Source organism: Dendrobates tinctorius, unplaced genomic scaffold (assembly GCF_039654945.1).
Source record: "Dendrobates tinctorius isolate UK_male_01 unplaced genomic scaffold, ASM3965494v1 ptg000314l, whole genome shotgun sequence".
Classification (NCBI taxonomy): Eukaryota; Metazoa; Chordata; class Amphibia; order Anura; family Dendrobatidae; genus Dendrobates; species Dendrobates tinctorius.
This window is the reverse complement of record NW_027361981.1, coordinates 1,672,584-1,690,629: the sequence shown is the minus strand read 5'-3', so window position 1 is coordinate 1,690,629 and position 18,046 is coordinate 1,672,584. Positions and strand designations below refer to the sequence as shown.

General features: G+C 43.8%; 1 protein-coding gene across 1 annotated transcript in view; it reads right to left on the bottom strand.

The window, feature by feature from the left end:
- The window catches only part of CHRNA9 (cholinergic receptor nicotinic alpha 9 subunit), a 38,424-nt gene extending 21,717 nt beyond the window's left edge, over positions 1-16,707 (bottom strand). The window contains exons 1-3 of the mRNA XM_073561113.1: positions 16,387-16,707; positions 11,558-11,703; positions 10,591-10,745 (exon numbers count right to left, since the gene is read on the bottom strand). Of these exons, the coding sequence (XP_073417214.1) occupies positions 10,591-10,745; positions 11,558-11,703; positions 16,387-16,453 (368 nt within the window). The 5' untranslated portion in view covers positions 16,454-16,707. The remainder of the gene's footprint in view (positions 1-10,590; positions 10,746-11,557; positions 11,704-16,386) is intronic.
- Positions 16,708-18,046: the final 1,339 nt, after the last annotated feature.

Sequence of the window (18,046 nt, the reverse complement as noted above, 5' to 3'; positions counted from 1 at the left end):
TCAGTGATTCCAATGACATCATATTTCTTTTCCTGTGTTAGTAGTTCCAGTTCTCCTTGTTTGTTGCCCATGCTTTGTGCATTAGTATAGAAACATTTTAGTTTGTGATTGGTTTCTCTTTCTCCAATATTTTTATTAATTAGATTCTTTTGTCTTTGTTCTTCCTTTCCACTTCTAATAGCAGAGTTCTCAATAGCATTTGTCAGGTGTATGGCTTTTTCTGGTCTTTTGCTTCCCTTCCCATGCTGGTCTAGTTTAAAGCTCTCCTTACAAGTGTAGCAAGGCGACTTCCAAATACATGTTTTCCAGTCTTCGTAAGGTGCACCCCATCTCTAGCAAGTAGTCCATCGTAAAGGTAATTCACTCCGTGATCCATAAATCCAAATCCTTGCTGACGGCACCATCGACGTAGCCAGTTGTTGCAGAATCTTATTCCACCTCCTTGTTCCATGGCCATCCACTGGGAGGATGGAAGAGAAGACCACCTGCGCTCCCAGTTCTTTCACTTTCTTGCCTAAGTCTTCAAAGTCTCTGCAGATGGTTTCCAGGTCGTTTCTTGCAGTGTCATTTGTCCCCACATGTAATAGCAGGAATGGGTAGTCATCTGTAGGTCTGAAGAGTCCTGATATCCTGTCAGACACATCTTTAATTTTTGCCCCTGGAAGACAGCACATTTCTCTTGAAGTTATATCCGGTCTGCAGATAGCGGCCTCTGTTCCTCTCAACAGGGAATCCCCCATGACCACCACTCTCCGTTTCTTCTTCACATTTTTCTTTCTCCATCCAGGAGGACTCTGAAGGCGTACAAGGTTGTTGTTTGTGGGCAAAGTCTTATCCTGATGTATTTCTTCATCTTTATTCTTTTTTCTACAGGGGTATGGTACCCAGGGCCTGGAGGACAGTCTCCTCTCCTCCACACCGTGGGTACCAACCGCACATGAGACGCTTAACTTCCCGCATGGTGGGCATAGCCACATGCGGGAAGTAAGCGATTCTCATGCATTCCTATGGGTGCGGAATCGCGGCAATTCTTTGCGATTCCGCACAAAAGAATGAGCATGCTGCGATTTTTTTTTCCGCGATGCGATTCCGCCGCGGAAAAAAGCGCAGCATTAGCACAGCATGTGCGGAATGCCATAGGAATGCATGGGGGGCGTTCTGTACACGATTTTTAAACGTTTTCGCGCCGAAAATTGCGGCAAAAACGCTTAAAAATCGCTACGTGGGCACACAGCCTGAGGCTATGTGCCCACACTAGCGTTTTTAAACGCTCAGGAAAAGGATCCCCTTCCCAGAAATCGCGCGTCTTTTGCGCGATTTTTGACGCGATTTTGACGCTTTTTTGACGCGTTTTTTGACACGCGATTTCTGGGATCATTGGGGATGGCTAAAAACGCTGAGCAATGCGGGAATTAATGAGCATGCCGCGTTTTTAGCCGCTAAGCGATTCCTGAGCGGTTAAAAACGCATGCATTGGCACAAAAAGCCAAAAACGCATGCTAATTAATTTGATACATCTTTTAAGCGTTTCTGCAGCATCTGATCCGGCTCAAACGCTGCGGAAACGCTTAACAAAACGCATCGTGGGCACACAGCCTTAGTGTTAACATTTGTCAGGGGTATAATTTCAAAAATGGGGAAATTCTGCTCTCTAGCACTTGGGGGCTCTGTATATGGAGTCACAAACTATTCTAGGAAAATCTGCGCTCTAGGAGGCAAATAGTGCTCCGTCCCTACTGAGACTTTCTGTATGGTTAAGCAGTACTGTACAGCCACATATGGAGTATTTCTATATTAAGCAGAAATTATGGGACAAATTCTGGTGCCGATTTTACCCACTTCTTGTGTGAAAATGTTAAATCTGAGGCTTTTGTTTTTTTTGATGTCAGGCTTGGAAGCAATGAAGGGTCTCTCTGGCAGTTAACCATGTCATGCAACACAGTTCCCACTCCGGGCCAGCAGAGGGAGCTCTGAACCAGAATAGGGGAGGAGTGCTCTCTGAGGGTCAGGGAGGAGGAGGGAGTCAGTTAGTGTGAGGAGGCTGAAGTGTGTAGACGTGTAGAGAGAGAAGCTGGGGATTGAGCTGAGGATAGAGAGCTCCCTCCCAGTGATAGCGCATGATCTGGAGCCTGGTCTCCACGGTTGTATGGATACTGAAGGTCCAGCAACAGAAACCAGAGGAGTAGGAAGCTGTAAATGCTCTATTCCCACCTAAGACTCGGAGGCACAACAGCGACGGGTGAGCCAAGAGAGATAGAGGGCTACAGCTGTCTGCCATACGAGGTGGTTCTAAGAGAAGATAAGAAGGAGGAACTTCAGTGTTACACAGTACTGCATGTACCTCAACTAAGCGCTAGGAAGGAGACTACACAACCTATCTGCATAGAGAGATTCCTGAGTTGCTTCCAGGCTAGCCTGCTCCTGTGCCGTCTGTAATCGGGACCCTGGACTGCATTTGCCAAGTAAAGGTAAAGAAACTGCACCCTGTTGTGTCCTTGCCTTCTTCCTACAACCTCCCTGGCACTGCTACATCCTTGTGCCATACACTGCACCCTCATCCCCAATACCTTTCTACACTGCCCTGGGACCAACAGCCCTGTCTGTGGAGGGCTACAACATCACAGCTGCACTACACCATCAGTCCCAGAGGATCTGAATGCAGCGTCGGCTTAATATCTCCCTTGCCAAACACCACAGGTGGCGTCACAAATCATTCATAAACTTTATTCAACCACTCAACCCCTTTACATGGGCGCCCAGGGCCACGGACCAGGTCACCGCTGCTGTGACATTCCCCTCTGAAGGACCGGCCCGATACCGAGTACCCCACAGCCCTGGGAGGGCGACCCATATGCACCTCCGACATTACAAATGAAAACAATTAAATCTATTGCAAAATCCCTAAGGTCCATCTCCTATGATACCATTGTCATGTGGACCCGTCCTGTGTGTCGCGACCAGCAGGCCGGTAACTAGAACTACAGGACGCGGCACGTGATACTGTCCTGTGTGACACGGCTCGCAGGCCGGTAACTAAAACAACAAGACAAAGAGAAGGAAAACAGTTACAACGGTGGGCCCTGTGATAGGGAAAGGGGCAGTGGAGACCGCCAGCACTCCCCTGAGTCAGTGTCCCTAACGTTCCCTATGCCGGTTCTGCACCGGGCGCTGATCAGGAACCTGTCGCCCTAGCACACCCTACACCTATCCCTTGCTAGGGAACTGGGTGGCGCAGGCACTGGCCCCACCACTGTACTAATACACACTCAGGAAAAACACAAACAGGGAAACACCACTTAGCTTTACTCTGTTGCAATTGCTCCTGGCAACAGAGTCCACCACCAGCATGCAGCTCTCCTCCTGAATCACTGCCACCAAGCTCTGTCAGAGCTACAAGAAAATCCCCTAAGACTCCTTTCACACCAAGGTAAGACAGTGATGCGAGGAACGCTCTCCAGCTCCTTCCTCCACCATGGATGGTTGAAATGAACACTATCACCAACACTGATTGCAACACCTGTGACTCTTTTATAGCAGAGCCAGCAATCACACCTGCATTATAATCATGTGCACTTAACTAAAGAAACTAGAGTGCAATGATGCTCACCACCACCGGGGGGAAAAACGTAGAACAAACGACACACAGTGCAATAATCCTAATGGCAATCGGGGGCAAAAGCACCTTAAGCACAGCTTAGGGAAAAAAAAAAGTTACCTGTGCTTTATATCAGTCCTGATCCAGCATGGATCATGACAACTAGCCTATGGGGGGTGATTTTAACTTGATCTTAAACCCAAGCCTTGATAGCTCCAATAATAAGAGGTCCGACATGTCAAGGAAGGATAAAGTTATACTTGAAATTATCCTCCAAGCCCATCATTAGGTTGATACATGGAGAGAATCCCATAGACAGTCAAGAGGTTACACATATTTTTCTAGGGTTTTTCATTCATACTCCAGGATAGACTCGGTTCTCACCAACTCAGAAAATACACCATCACTGATGTATTCCAGGCATGTCCCCTCTTCATGGTCTGACCATGATAGTGTACTCTCTGTATTTAAGCTGGGCGTAGCAAATACACGTCTGTACACAAGGAGATTGAATGAATCCTTATTGTCCGATCCTCAGACTCGACTACTGGATGAGCAGGAGCTTAATGTCTTTTTCCTCTCTAATACTACACCTGACACCTCTATGGTTAGTGTGTGGATGGCCCATAAAAAATATATCACTGGCGTACTCATTAGGATAGCATCCCAAAAAACGAAAAATCGTCTTCAGGAGCAACTGATTCTCGAGAACGAACTCTATAAATTAGAAACCGCCAACCAGTTACACCCCTCATTATACTTAACTAAGCAAATTTATGATTTAAAACTAAAGCTAAACACTTTGCTAACGACCCGCACAGAAAGAGCAATTAGGTGGATGCAAGCGACATTTTATCGATTCTCTAATAAAATGGACCGAATGCTTGCTCGAAAATTAAAACAGAGAGCAAATAATCTCTATTTTTTCTATAAAAGACGAACAGTCCCAAACTACCTTTAATCTTAATAAAATCTATAAAACGTTTCAAAATTACTACCAAAAATTATACACTGACTTTTTATCTAATGTGCCACTACATTCCCTAACCCCGACTTACGCTGCCACAGTACACTCTCCTATCTCCGAAGAGGAAATCACATCCACAATAAGCCACCTAAAAGTTGGGAAAGCTCTGGGGCCCGATGGATTGACCGCACTATACTATAAAAAATTCTCAAACATCTTGCTTAAACATATTCAAATCTACTGCAATAACATACTAACAGACCAAACAATGCCGCCGGAATTTTACACAGCACATATCGCTGTTATCCCAAAACAAGGGAGAGAGCCGTTACTCACGAAAAACTATTGGCCAATATCCCTCTTGAATGTGGACCTCAAGATCTTTTCCTCCATAATAGCCAACAGGATTAATAAATGCCTACCTAGCCTTATTCACAGGGATCAGGTTGGATTCATTCCAACAAAGCAGGCCCCAGATAATATACGTAAAAACCTAAATCTTATTCATAACGCCAACAAACGTAAAACACCCTTAACTATACTTGCTTTAGATATAGAAAAAGCTTTTGATACCGTCACATGGTCATATATGTTTAATATAATGCACAAATTGGGGATATCGCAACAATTAATCAACTCACTCAAACTCCTCTACAATAACCCAGTAGTGTATTTAAAACTACCCTCAACTTCTCCAGAACCAATAGTTATTCATAGGGGAACTAGGCAGGGTTGCCCCTTGTCTCCAGCTCTATTCGCTATGGTAATGGAACCATTGGCGCAAAAGATCCGCCTACACCCTGATATCACAGGCCAAACTATAGGTAAACATGAATACAAGGTCAGTCTGTTTGCCGACGATCTTCTTTTGACTCTGACGAACCCACATGTAACATAACATAGTAACATAGTTAGTAAGGCCGAAAAAAGACAATAGTCCATCCAGTTCAGCCTATAAAATTCTGTCAGAATAAATCCCCAGATCTACGTCCTTCTAAAGAACCTAACAATAATTGTAAGATACAATATTGTTACGCTCCAGGAAGACATCCAGGCCTCTCTTGAACCCTTCGACTGAGTTCGCCATCACCACCTCCTCAGGCAGGGAATTCCAGATTCTCACTGCCCTAACAGTAAAAAATCCTCTTCTATGTTGGTGGAAAAACCTTTTCTACTCCAGACGCAGAGAATGCCCCCTTGTGACCGTCATCTTCCTTGGTATATACAGATCCTCTTAGAGATATTTGTATTGTCCCCTTACATACTTATACAAGGTTATTAGATCGCCCCTCAGTCGTCTTTTTTCTAGACTAATCCTAATTTTGCTAATCTCTCTGGGTATTGTAGTTCCCCAATCCCCTTTATTAATTTTGTTTCCCTCCTTTGTACCCGCTCTAGTTCCATTATATCCTTCCTGAGCACCGGTGCCCAAAACTGTACACAGTACTCCATGTGCGGTCTAACCAGAGATTTGTACAGAGGCAGTATAATGCTCTCATTATGTGTATCCAGACATGACCCTGTTTGCCTTGGCAGCCGCTGCCTGGCACTGGCTGCTCCAGGTAAGTTTATCATTAACTAGGATCCCCAAGTCCTTCTCCATGTCAGATTTACCCAGTGGTTTACCATTCAGTGTGTAATGGTGATATTGATTCCTTCTTCCCATGTGTATAACCTTACATTTATCATTGTTAAACTGCATCTGCCACCTTTCTACCTAAGTTCCCAACTTATCTAGATCCATCTGTAGCAGAATACTATCTTCTCCTGCCTAATGTCCCTGCCTGTGTCCCTGCCTAATCTTATAAATACACTTAAACACTTTGAGGAAATTTCTGGTTTGAAGGTTAACGTTGATAAATCAGAAGTCATGTTCCTTAATACCTCCCCTACTGAACAAACCTCAATATTAGAGAACTTCCATTTCCGCCATGCAAAGCGCTATATCACCTACTTAGGAATCAATCTTACACTATCCAAATCCACGTTATTTAAGCATAACTACACCCCTCTTCTCCAAAAACAAACGCAATCTTTATCAAAATGGTCCTCCCCGTCTCTCTCTTTTTTAGGAAGAGTCCATTCGATTAAAATGGTCACTTTGCCTCAATTCCTATATTTGTTTCGATCTCTGCCCATTCCATTGCCTCTGATGACTTTCAAAATGATAAACTTGTACGTAACACGTTTTATCTGGAATAATAAAAAGCCCCATATCTCTCAGCAAATTTTGTTCAGACATAAAAGACAGGGAGGAGTCTCTCTGCCAAACTTTACTCTTTATTACAGGGCGGCCCAGTTGCCCAGCTGGCAGGGTCAACGCAGAACAACACGCCCCCATCTGGCCACAAATAGAAAACTCACAAATAGCACCTTATTCCTTGGAGAGCCTAATCTGGGCCACAGAGGACCCTTACCGAAGGATCTAGCCTTTCATTCGCCGTATACTTCTCATTCCCTGCGTCTCTGGAGAGCGAACAGATTCCAATTCGCACTACAATCAATTGTCAATTGATTTTCCCACGCTCAAGAGTTCAGCGGGGTCAGGCTGTGAGTGTGCACAGCATCCGTGACATCACCTCTATTCACTGAAGCTGTTCTCGCGGCCAACCTGAAGTGCTGTGACCTCAGGACCGTGGGAAAATGCCAATCCTGAGGTCAAAGCAGTTCAGCCCGCTTGCGAGAACAGTTTCAGTGAATAGCGGTGATGTCACTCATGCTGTGCACACTCACAGCCTGACCCCCGCTGAACTCAACTGGCATTTTCCCAAGCTCAAGAGTTCAGTAAGGGAGCGCAGACTCAGTGACGTCACCGCTAGTCAATGAGTCTGCGCTGGCATAATTTCATTTATTCCCCAGTAGTTTGCAGCCGGGACGGTCTCATCTCAGCACCATCCTTGTTTGCAAACTGTATATCACCCAGATATGGATTGCGGTGTGGGACAGAACGCTGGTCAGGTATGGCATGTTGTTGGTTATTATTTCATGTTTTTTTTAACAGGAGAAATAGGGCTTCGGGGAATTAGCAGAGGTTGTAAGTATGGTTTAATTAAGACCAGTAATGGAGTCTGTGTGTTTATTTTAAATAAAGGATTTTTTAATTGGTGTCTGTGTTTTATTTACTATTTGACTATTTGGGGTTAGTAATGGGGGCATCTAATTGATGCATCTTCATTACTAACCTCGGGGCTTGATGTCACAAAGGTGACATCAACACCCCAACTATTACCCCATATGCCACCACTACAGGGCAGTGGGAAGAGCAAGGCAACGTGCCAGAATTGGCGCATCTTATAGATGCGCTTTTTCTGGGGCGGCTGGGCGCTGGTGTTTGAAGCCCGGGGGGGGGGCACTATCCATGGCCCCTTCCTAGGCTATAAATACCAGCTCTCAGCTATCTGCATAGCTATTGCTGGCTATAAATTATAGGGGGACCCCACGCCATTTTTTTTCTTGAAATAATCATTTATCTGTTAAATACATGTCAATAATTTTGCACACACTGTACTGAATTTGTATATTGAATTTGTCACTGACATGTATATACAGTATATATATATTATATATATATATAATATATATATAGATACATATATTATATGCATATATAGAAATTATATATACATATTACATATATATTATATATATATTATATCTAATATATAAAGCTCAATGTGGGTGTGTATGTATGTGTGTGTGTGTGTGTGTGTGTGTGTGCGTGCGTGCGTGCGTGCGTGCGTGTGTGTGTGTGTGTATGTCCGGGATTGGCATCCGCACTGTCGCAGCTAAAGCCACAAAATTTGGCACAGTCACACGTCTGGACCCCGAGAGCATCATAGGCTATGTTGTGAGGCAAAATTTTAACCCCGCGCGTTCCAATTCACCAAACAATTTTGCCCCTATCTACATAATGGGGAGAAAGTGTATGTATGTATTGGCATCTGCACCGTCGTAGCTACAGCCACAAAATTTTGCACAGTCACACGTCTGGGCCCCAAGAGCGTCATAGGCTATTTTGTGAGGCAAAATTTTAACCCCGCGCGTTCCAATTCAACAAACAATTTTGCCCCTATCTGCATAATGGGGAAAAAGTGTATGTATTGGCACCTGCACCGTCGTAGCTACAGCCACAAAATTTTGCACAGTCACACGTCTGGACCCTGAGAGCGTCATAGGCTATGTTGTGAGGCAAAATTTTAACCCCGCGCGTTCCAATTCACCAAACAATTTTGCCCCTATCTACATAATGGGGAAAAAGTGTATGTATTGGCACCTGCACCGTCGTAGCTACAGCCACAAAATTTTGCACAGTCACACGTCTGGGCCCCAAGAGCGTCATAGGCTATTTTGTGAGGCAAATTTTAACCCTGCGCGTTCCAATTCAACAAACAATTTTGCTCCTATCTGTATAATGGGGAAAAAGTGTATGTATTGGCACCTGCACCGTCGTAGCTACAGCCACAAAATTTTGCACAGTCACACGTCTGGACCCTGAGAGCGTCATAGGCTAGGTTGTGAGGTGAAATTTTAACCCCGTGTGTTCCAATTCACCAAACAATTTTACCCATATCTGCGTAATGGGGAAAAAGTGTATGTATGTATTGGCATCTGCACAGTCGTAGCTACGGCCACAAAATTTTGCACAGTCACATGTCTGGACCTCGAGAGCGTCATAGGCTATGTTGTAAGGCGAAATTTTAACCCTGTGTGTTCCAATTCACAAAACAATTTTGCCCTCATCTACATAATGGGGAAAAAGTGAAAGGAAAAGTGTTGGAGGCAAATTGGCAGCTGCCTGATGTGAACAAGGGGGACTTAAAGAATGAGAGCGATGGCGCCAAAGAGTATATACCGTACAGTTGCTAAGGTGGGGCCCTGACATGGGATACTCACCACACACGGGGATATGAACACACACACAAAATGCGCCACACACTACCACGTGCTTCAACACATATACTACCCTCAGCACACATTTCACCACACATACACCAACCTCGCCACATAAAAGTCGAAACACAAAAGTCGCCACTCAAAACTCGCCATGCTGTCCCAGAGCTGTTTAAAAGATGAAAAATGAGCTGTGATTGGTTGCTATCAGCAACAGTTTTCTTTGTAGACAGTTGTGGTAACTGAGGCCTATTATTCTTATCATTTCCATGGTGTTATCGTCTATTAGATACACGGCTCAGCAGTTAGTATCACACAGGATAGGATTAGATACACGGCTCAGCAGTCAGTATCACACAGGATAGGATTAGATACACGGCTGAGCAGTCAGTAACACATGATAGGATTAGATACACAGCTCAGCAGAAAGTATCACACAGGAGAGGATACTTGGGTAATCGTTTAGTTAATTTGTGTTGCAAATCTGTAGTGTTGAATATATGATGTGAAATGGTTTTATGTGCAATATAATCATTATAATTTGTTATAACTAACCACAGTTGGTTACTATGCCCAGGCAACGCCGGGCTCTTCAGCTAGTATATATATATATATATATATATGAATAATGTATATATCTATATTATAGGTTTATATTACATATATACAGTATATTATATCCATATATATATTATATGTGTATGTTTTCTTAGAACTTCGCATTGTACCATTCTTCTGTTATTCTTCTGAAATGTAGGAATAAATTGAAAACTGGATGCTACCATTCCTCTTGTCGAAAATCCATATATCTACACACCTTGCTACTGTACAATGAATCATGACAGTGTCACACTGTAAGACAAGAAGAAAGATTGTGGCTAGGTGTCAATTTAGTCATATGTTTCCAGGTGGAATAACAGAGGAGTGACAGAATGGAAAGTTCTCAAATCCACAAAACAGATGTTACAGTTGCTGACTGACTAAATTATTACTACACAGCACTTTATAAGACCACAAAGGAAGCTGCATTGGTAAAGTTCTTCTGGCGTGAATGGGTCATAGGTGGCAGTGTTCTCCTGTCATTCATCTAGACTGGAAATAAAAAAAAGATCACTTGTCTTGTTGGTTGTTCACTTACTTATTGTACAAGACTATGTCTGGTCTCCATACCATGTTGCTCGGAATACGAATTGAATCCAGACCATCATATTCATCTTTGTCCCAAGTCAGGTAGGCGTCATACCAGCTCTGCCTAATCCATATGTACGCTGTTAATATCTGGTTCCGTTCATCCTATAAGATCAATGAAAAATAAATATTTAAAAGACTTAAGGCGAACCTGTCATCAGGATTTTGCTAAATAAACTGCAGGCATTGTCAGGTTGGTGCTGTTATACTAATTGAAATTATACCTGGGTTCAAGAACTCTGTCTTGTGGTTGTTGTTTAATCTTTGTTTGCAGTTCTCAGTTAATGAGATTCACACATCAGTATTTTGATCAGTATTTCATCAGTATTTGTATGCCAAAAGCTGGAGTGTCCAAAAACACAAAACGGATGGCAATCTTTCCATTATTGTTTTTCTCTGTAAGGGCTCATGCAGATGTCTGTGAAATTTGTTCCATTACCAGATCACAATGCATGGACCGGCCGCTGGTCTCTCAACCCAAGCGTCACCGCTTCATATATTTTTATAAGGCTGTCACATTCGGGTCGAGAGAGGTGCAGCAAGTCCGTACATTAGAGGTCCATGCTCTGGCTGAGTTGCATTGACTTCTGCATGGGCCTTAAATTTCTCTCCTGGATTTGGCATGCAAAATACTGATGCAAAACACTGGCCAAATACTGAACGAGTTAATAAGCCTTTAAGGAGGGGATGTTATGTAACTTCCGTAATGCTATAATTATGTGATCTATACATAATACATTATTAAGTACATTAATCTCGATGAACAAACCACCCATGTAGAGCAACCTTAAGAGTTTGGGGTATTTTTCAGTAGACTGATGGAGACCATATCAGAAGTGAAATCGCACATTAGCTTCTGCTAAAACACACAACCAACAACATGGACCATGGTAACTAACTGTTATTAAGATACGTACCACATCTTTGATCTGAGACAGTGTAATCTGAAGTGTCACATTCAGCGCTCTATCCGTGTCTTCCACTGGTCTCAGTGCATTAGAGTACTCTACAAATAAGTCTCGAAATAACATCTGGGCATATTTTCCTTTTGCTGTTTCTACACCTTGAAAATACATGAATAGGACAGAATGTGTTATTTACTGTAAATTATTTTCTACATTTTTCTTTTTTTCCATCTCCACTACTTCTGGACTTATATGTGTTTTTTGGCAGTGATTTTTGTTCAGGGTGGATATGTTTTGTGAAGGACATTGCCTCTCTTGTCCATGGACTATGGCTGGTATTGAAGCACTCAGGTAGCTAAACTGAAATAATGAACACAACCATGGACAAGATTGGCGCTATTTCAAGAAAGAAAAAATAGACCTCTTTTTTTTTTTTACTAATCTCATAAATACCTTTTAAAATAATGGATCTTTCAGTGCCTGCTTTCAAGAGATGTAAGCTGCATTCACATATTGCCACCAATGTGCATTTTATTGCCACAATCGGAGCAATATCTTGTTGAGGTTTTAAAAAAATTCCAAAAACTGCACTGCCGCCTTAATACGTGAGTGCAGCCTTGAAGCGTATATAGATGTGCTATTAATTGGGTACAAATGTAAAGGGTTGAAGGTTTTACCCCTTTAAGCTCCCTATGCTGCTAATGTATGTATATACTGTATACACATGTATATTTCATTGCTACGTAATTTCGTTATTATGTTGTGTCTAGTATGTGTATACCAGGTTATTTAGTGTAATATTGTTAATGGGCCACTAGATGGGGCACTGAGGTGTATATTGGACAATAGAGTGTATAGTGGGAATGTAGATAGTTAATATAGGAGGGGTCACTTAGTGTAAAGGAAGGGAGCTTCCTGTTTAAGGACAGTGGAGGCGAGGACACCCATAGAGCACGGTTGGCCTTTGGCCCGGGCAAGTTAGATACCCTGCAACGTTATACAGAAGTGAGAGCCCAGTCATCCAGAACGTGGGGAACAGCATCACCACAGCTAGAGCAAGAAGCAGTAAAGTTACAGCTGAAAGGCAAGTAGCATAGCTGTAGCTACAGAAGTTTTCTAGAGAAGAAATTAAATGGCAGGACAGACAGGCGGTTTACTCATCATGTGGCAGTACTTAGCATGGGCAGACACCCTCATGACCGGGGCAAAACGGCTGGGGGAACACTCAAAGGAAGCCAGGCTGCATGGGGAGAATACTGAGGAAGCGTACAGTGCGGTACGACCCGATCTCTAGCCCTGTGACAGAGCAAGTAAGGAAGGGAAGGAAGAAGTGATGTGTGATGTGAATACTGCTGTAAATGCTGCACTGGATCTGGATGTACTGTGAAGTTCTGAGAGAAAAGTTTTGTATTTTGAATTATACTTTGGCTGTGTCTCTGATCATTCTTCCAAGGCCAAAGGCGACCCCACAAAAACGAGGGTGGACCTCATCAGTGCCAGGAATGCAGAAGCAAGTGAACTATACAAGAAATGTAGTGTCTTTGAAGGGAGGCCAGGGCTCAGGTGCCCCAGTTCCTTGGTCATGACTACAGCCCTGGCTGACCTTTACAATTGGCATAGTCGGCAGGATGACAACACAGTGCACTGCGGAGGAACCGCAGAAGAAGCTGATGATGATTCAGTTGTGAAAGATGTGACCCGAGGAGAGCGGGTTGAAGATTTTGAAAATGTGAGTAAACTACTGGATGTGACTACAGGACTGAATATGTTAAAAGCTGTGATTTATACTGACACTGTGAGTAACAAGATGGCGGCCATGAAGAAGGAGAACTTTGGCACCAAAATGGAGTACAATCCCTGTGATGACACCCCTCATGGGTATGACGGTGCAGAAATGGCGACAAAAGGTGTCTGTCAGGACCACCTGGCCTGCCCTTGGTGGGCAAGACAAAGAAAAACAAGGACTCATCCCTTACAACAAGTTGCAAGAACATGGGAGGAGCCGCTGGAAGCGACCCCACCTTGGAACAGGTGGGGCCCAGAAGTAAGTCCCGTGTGCAGCTGCCTGATGCCAGTATGAAACGTGACATCAGCAGCAATTCACCACTGCTGTACCCTCCACTGTAGAGGAATCGGGGGAGTAGAATGGAAGTTGCAGCAAGAGAAGGAAGAGGGATGACCAATACGAAAATGGGACGAAGTGGCTGAACCAGGCTCGTTACCTGTCAAGCAAAACCAAAGGAAAAAACCTTAGGGTATATACACACATTGTTTTTTCCTTTGGTTTTGCTTGATTTTATGGCCAGTGTGAACATGCTTTTACATCATGCATGTCATTCAAGTCTACTCCAGTTCAGTTTTTTTGTTTTTTTTCGTTACCTGTCTCAAAAAGGATCCCTGGCGGCTGTCAGGCTTGACCCATCATGTCATCCAAAGCAGGAACGCCATCCACTGGAGCCAGAACCAGCGAACACCCTGTTGGAACATCTGCTGGAGAAGCATCCCGCACCGGAGCCACGAGACGCTAGGACTGGAACAGGAGTTGGAGCATCACCGGGAGGTGGAACCTTCATGTCCGGAGTCCGTTTCCTCAATCCCGCGGGGACCGGAAGACAGCCCCAGAGGACACAGAGCCAGAAGACAAGGCCGCGCCGCAACAGTGTCACCGGGAGCCAGAGTGCGCAGGTGTGTTCGCGGAGGGAACACCTGCGGGACGAACACGGCCGGAACTACTAGGCTTCTAGGGCTGAGTGAATGGCGACTCCCGACACCAGAAGGAACCAACCTGGGCCGAACAGGAGCGGATGGTGCCTCGCGACTAGGAGTGGTGAGTGCGCCCCAGCCCATGATACCCGAGGGCTGGTCTCTGCCACCTCCCTCTGCTCCGCCAGGCCGGTCTGTTCCGCAACTGTCTGTTAAAAGTGTGAAGGAGCCGTTTTACATTTCATATAGCCTTCAGGAGCGGGAGGCAAGGCCCATGCCAGATGTGGTTTCATCAACAAGTGCTGCCCATGCTCAGCGGGCAGAATCAGGCCCATCACACACCACAAGACAGTCTGTCTGGATAACAGACATCATTGCCCAAAAGAAGGCACGGAAGAGAGAGATTTGGGCCCAATTACATCAGCGGGGAGATGCCGGGACGCTACGGTGTATATTAATGGGGCCTCCGTAAAACACGGGAGGCCTTTGATGAAGGGGGATTGGGTCTCCTTCTTCAGAGAGGACTGCCCTACAGGGTATTACGCAGTAGCAGTGACTTTGCAGATGACGTCACTGGGCTATATCTGGGCCCAAGATCAAGACAAACAGTCCCACCTGCTGCTTCCACCACTGCTACTGCTACTTCTACATCTGAGCAGTCCCTGGGCTCTGCGGCTGCAGAGTCCTCCTCGGCCCGCACACGGGCATGGGAACCTAATGGAAAGGCGGCACGGGACCCGTGCTGTTGAACTGTCCATTTGAATTTATGACTGTGAAATGTTGATCTCGTTGCACCCTTGACATATCTGCAAAATAAGGGACTGTTCTGCGTCCCCACAGGCAAAGGAGCTCTGATACACCACAGAATTGGGGGCAATGTGGCCGTAGTGGCCAGAAGAAAAAAAAAATGGACATTAATTTTGTAAATACATTTTCGTTGCACCCGTTGTGCCCATTCTGCTGCATAGCAGGACTTGACTATTAATCATTGTGGGTCCATGGACTGATGGAACAAATGTGGCTGCAGCAACAGACTGCGTATCAAAAGCCAACAACCTGCACATAGGACCACAGGAACGTGCTGTTCACAAAAGGGAGGGGGATATTTTTCAGCATACTGTACTGGCCACCTTTATTTAATTGAGGTAAGGATGAATTGACAAATGTACAGAGACATTCTTGAAAAATTCTGCCATCTACCGGGATGATGAAAATGAAACAAGGATGGACATTTCAGCAAGACAATGACCCCAAAGCACACCGCAAAGGAAACGCTCAGTTGGTTTCAGAGAAAGAAAATAATGCTTTTAGAAAGGTCCAACCAATCACCTGACCTGAATTCAATAGAAAATTTATGGAAGGAACTAAAGCTGAGATCATAGAAGGAGCCAGGATTTAAAGAGTGTTTATGTGGAAGGAGGCGTCTTCACCAACAAAGGCTTAACTATGAAGTTCTAATTAAATTTCAGTAAGCACATTCAATACTTTTTTCCCTGTATCATTTCTCACTATTAAACATAACGTAATTTATCGACATCTATGGTTTGATTTATTTGCTTGTGGATTGGATGGATTGTTACAGACATCTGGTAAGAATTTTATGACAATAGCACCTTTAGAAATATATTTACTTAGAAAATTGGTGAAGTGTTCAATACTTATTGCAGCGTGTTGATTGCTTGTAAACAAAAACTGGGATGCAATGGGATGAAACTGAATGGGAGGAGACACAGATTAGATATTAGAAAAATCTTTTTGACAGTTAGAGTGATCAATGAGTGGAACAAGCTGCCACGAGAAGTGGTGAGTTCTCCTTCAATGGAAGTCTTCAAACAGAGGCTGGACAGACAGACATCTGTCTGGGATGATTTAGCGAATCCTGCTTTGAGCAGCGGGTTGGACCAGATGGCCCAGGAGGTCCCTTCCAACTCCACCATTCTATGATTCTATGGTAGGAGCATTGTAGTAGAATTTGCAGAAGAAAGAACAGGGAAGTAGAGTTCTTTTTCTACGTTATAACATTTAGAGCTTTTTATTTTTTGGAAGATGGATTATCTCTTTATGACATCCAATTGATAAGTGATAAATATTTTATGGCTGTATGGTAGGTTTGCTGCATTCCAGGTGATTGAGCTTACCTTTCAGATCCAGGACTGCGGAGATGAGCCATGTTAACCTGCAGAGGATAACTGAAGTAGTCTTCATGTTGAATATTCAGGCTTCTGAAATACCAGTAATTCCTTATGTTCATTGACTTCTTCGGTATTTCAAGTAATGAACATCTTCATATAGAGATCCATTCCCCTTATTGCAGTAGTGATACAGCCTAGTACATGAATGTGGTGAACCAGGAAGACATCCAGCATCCTGCGACTGAGAGTAACTGATACTGGAAAAGATCAGCCAGCTTACAACAATGATCTGAGAGTCACGGCTCAGTGACCCATCATCTTCTCCTATTTCACCCGGTTCAGTGAGACGGTGTACCATTGCGATGGCAACATGGATTTTTTAGTTGCTAATAAAGAATGCATTAAGCTCAGCAGCAAAAATGGAGATTTTCTTGCAACTTTCTGGCTGTTCCTTTAGCTCTGTATCTGATGCTATCACATTCACAGGGGATGCAAAATGAGAAAGCATGGTGGTATACAAGGGAAGACTGATTTTATATAGGGCCCCAAACTAATCTTTTCATATGGAACAAAGGGACCTTTAGGCTGCGTTCACACATATTCACGGCGGTTTTTACCGCGCGATTTTGCCGCGAAAACGCAAAAAAAGCATCCCATGCAATCCTATGGGATTCCACAATGCTGTGCTAATGCTGCGGATTTTCCCGCGGCGGAATCGCATCACAGAAAAATCCGCAGTATGCTCATTAATTTGCGGAATCGCGGCAATTCCTCCCACATAGGAATGCATTGTTCTGCTTACTTTCCGCATGTGGCTGTGCCAACCATGCGAAAAGTAAGCAGAGCATTTGCGTAAGTCCATAAAATCAAATTGCTTTATTAATACACTTCACTCACACACCTTCTTACACATTTTGAGCATTACCGGTATTAATAATAGATTTATGATTAAAAGCGGCAATGCTAAAAACATGCAAGATGAACATGCTGAAATCACTTTTCAGCTCTCTCATTATCATCACATGCTGAGATGTAATGAAAGGTAAAATCTCTATCTGGAATAGATTAAACAGGATCCATCGTTCACTACATATTACATCTTCCTTCTCTGCGCAATGACCTCTCCACAGATCACGGAGCATGCCTACAACACTATGCTATAGAAGCCAATGGACAGCTCCTGTCTCTTGCATCCTACGGTTCATGTAGCAAGTGTAATACCTATCTATGAAACAGTACAGAAGCTCTACAATCTGCATTAACCATAATATGGTGTTTTAATTTTGCAGGAGTAAAGAGACAAAAAAATTTGTGAACGCCAGAACTGTGGAGTTTTTTTTCACCTCACTATAAAATCAATAAAAAATGAGCGAAATGTCATATGTACCCCAGAGTGTTATTATCAGAAAACATATGATCATGACCAAACAAAAGCCCTCACAAAGCTTTATCAACGGAAACATAATAATATTACCGGTCTCAGGTGTGTAAAAGGGCGTCGGGAAAAATGCACCAGTTAGGCTGGTTTCAGATTTGCGTCTGTGTGCGCAGCGTTTTATCCGCAGCAATCCAAATGCTCCATGTGTACCTATCTTTAACATGGTGTACATAAGGGCATGCGTTTGCATCAATTCGCATGCGTCGCATTTTTTGAAGTGGCAAAAAT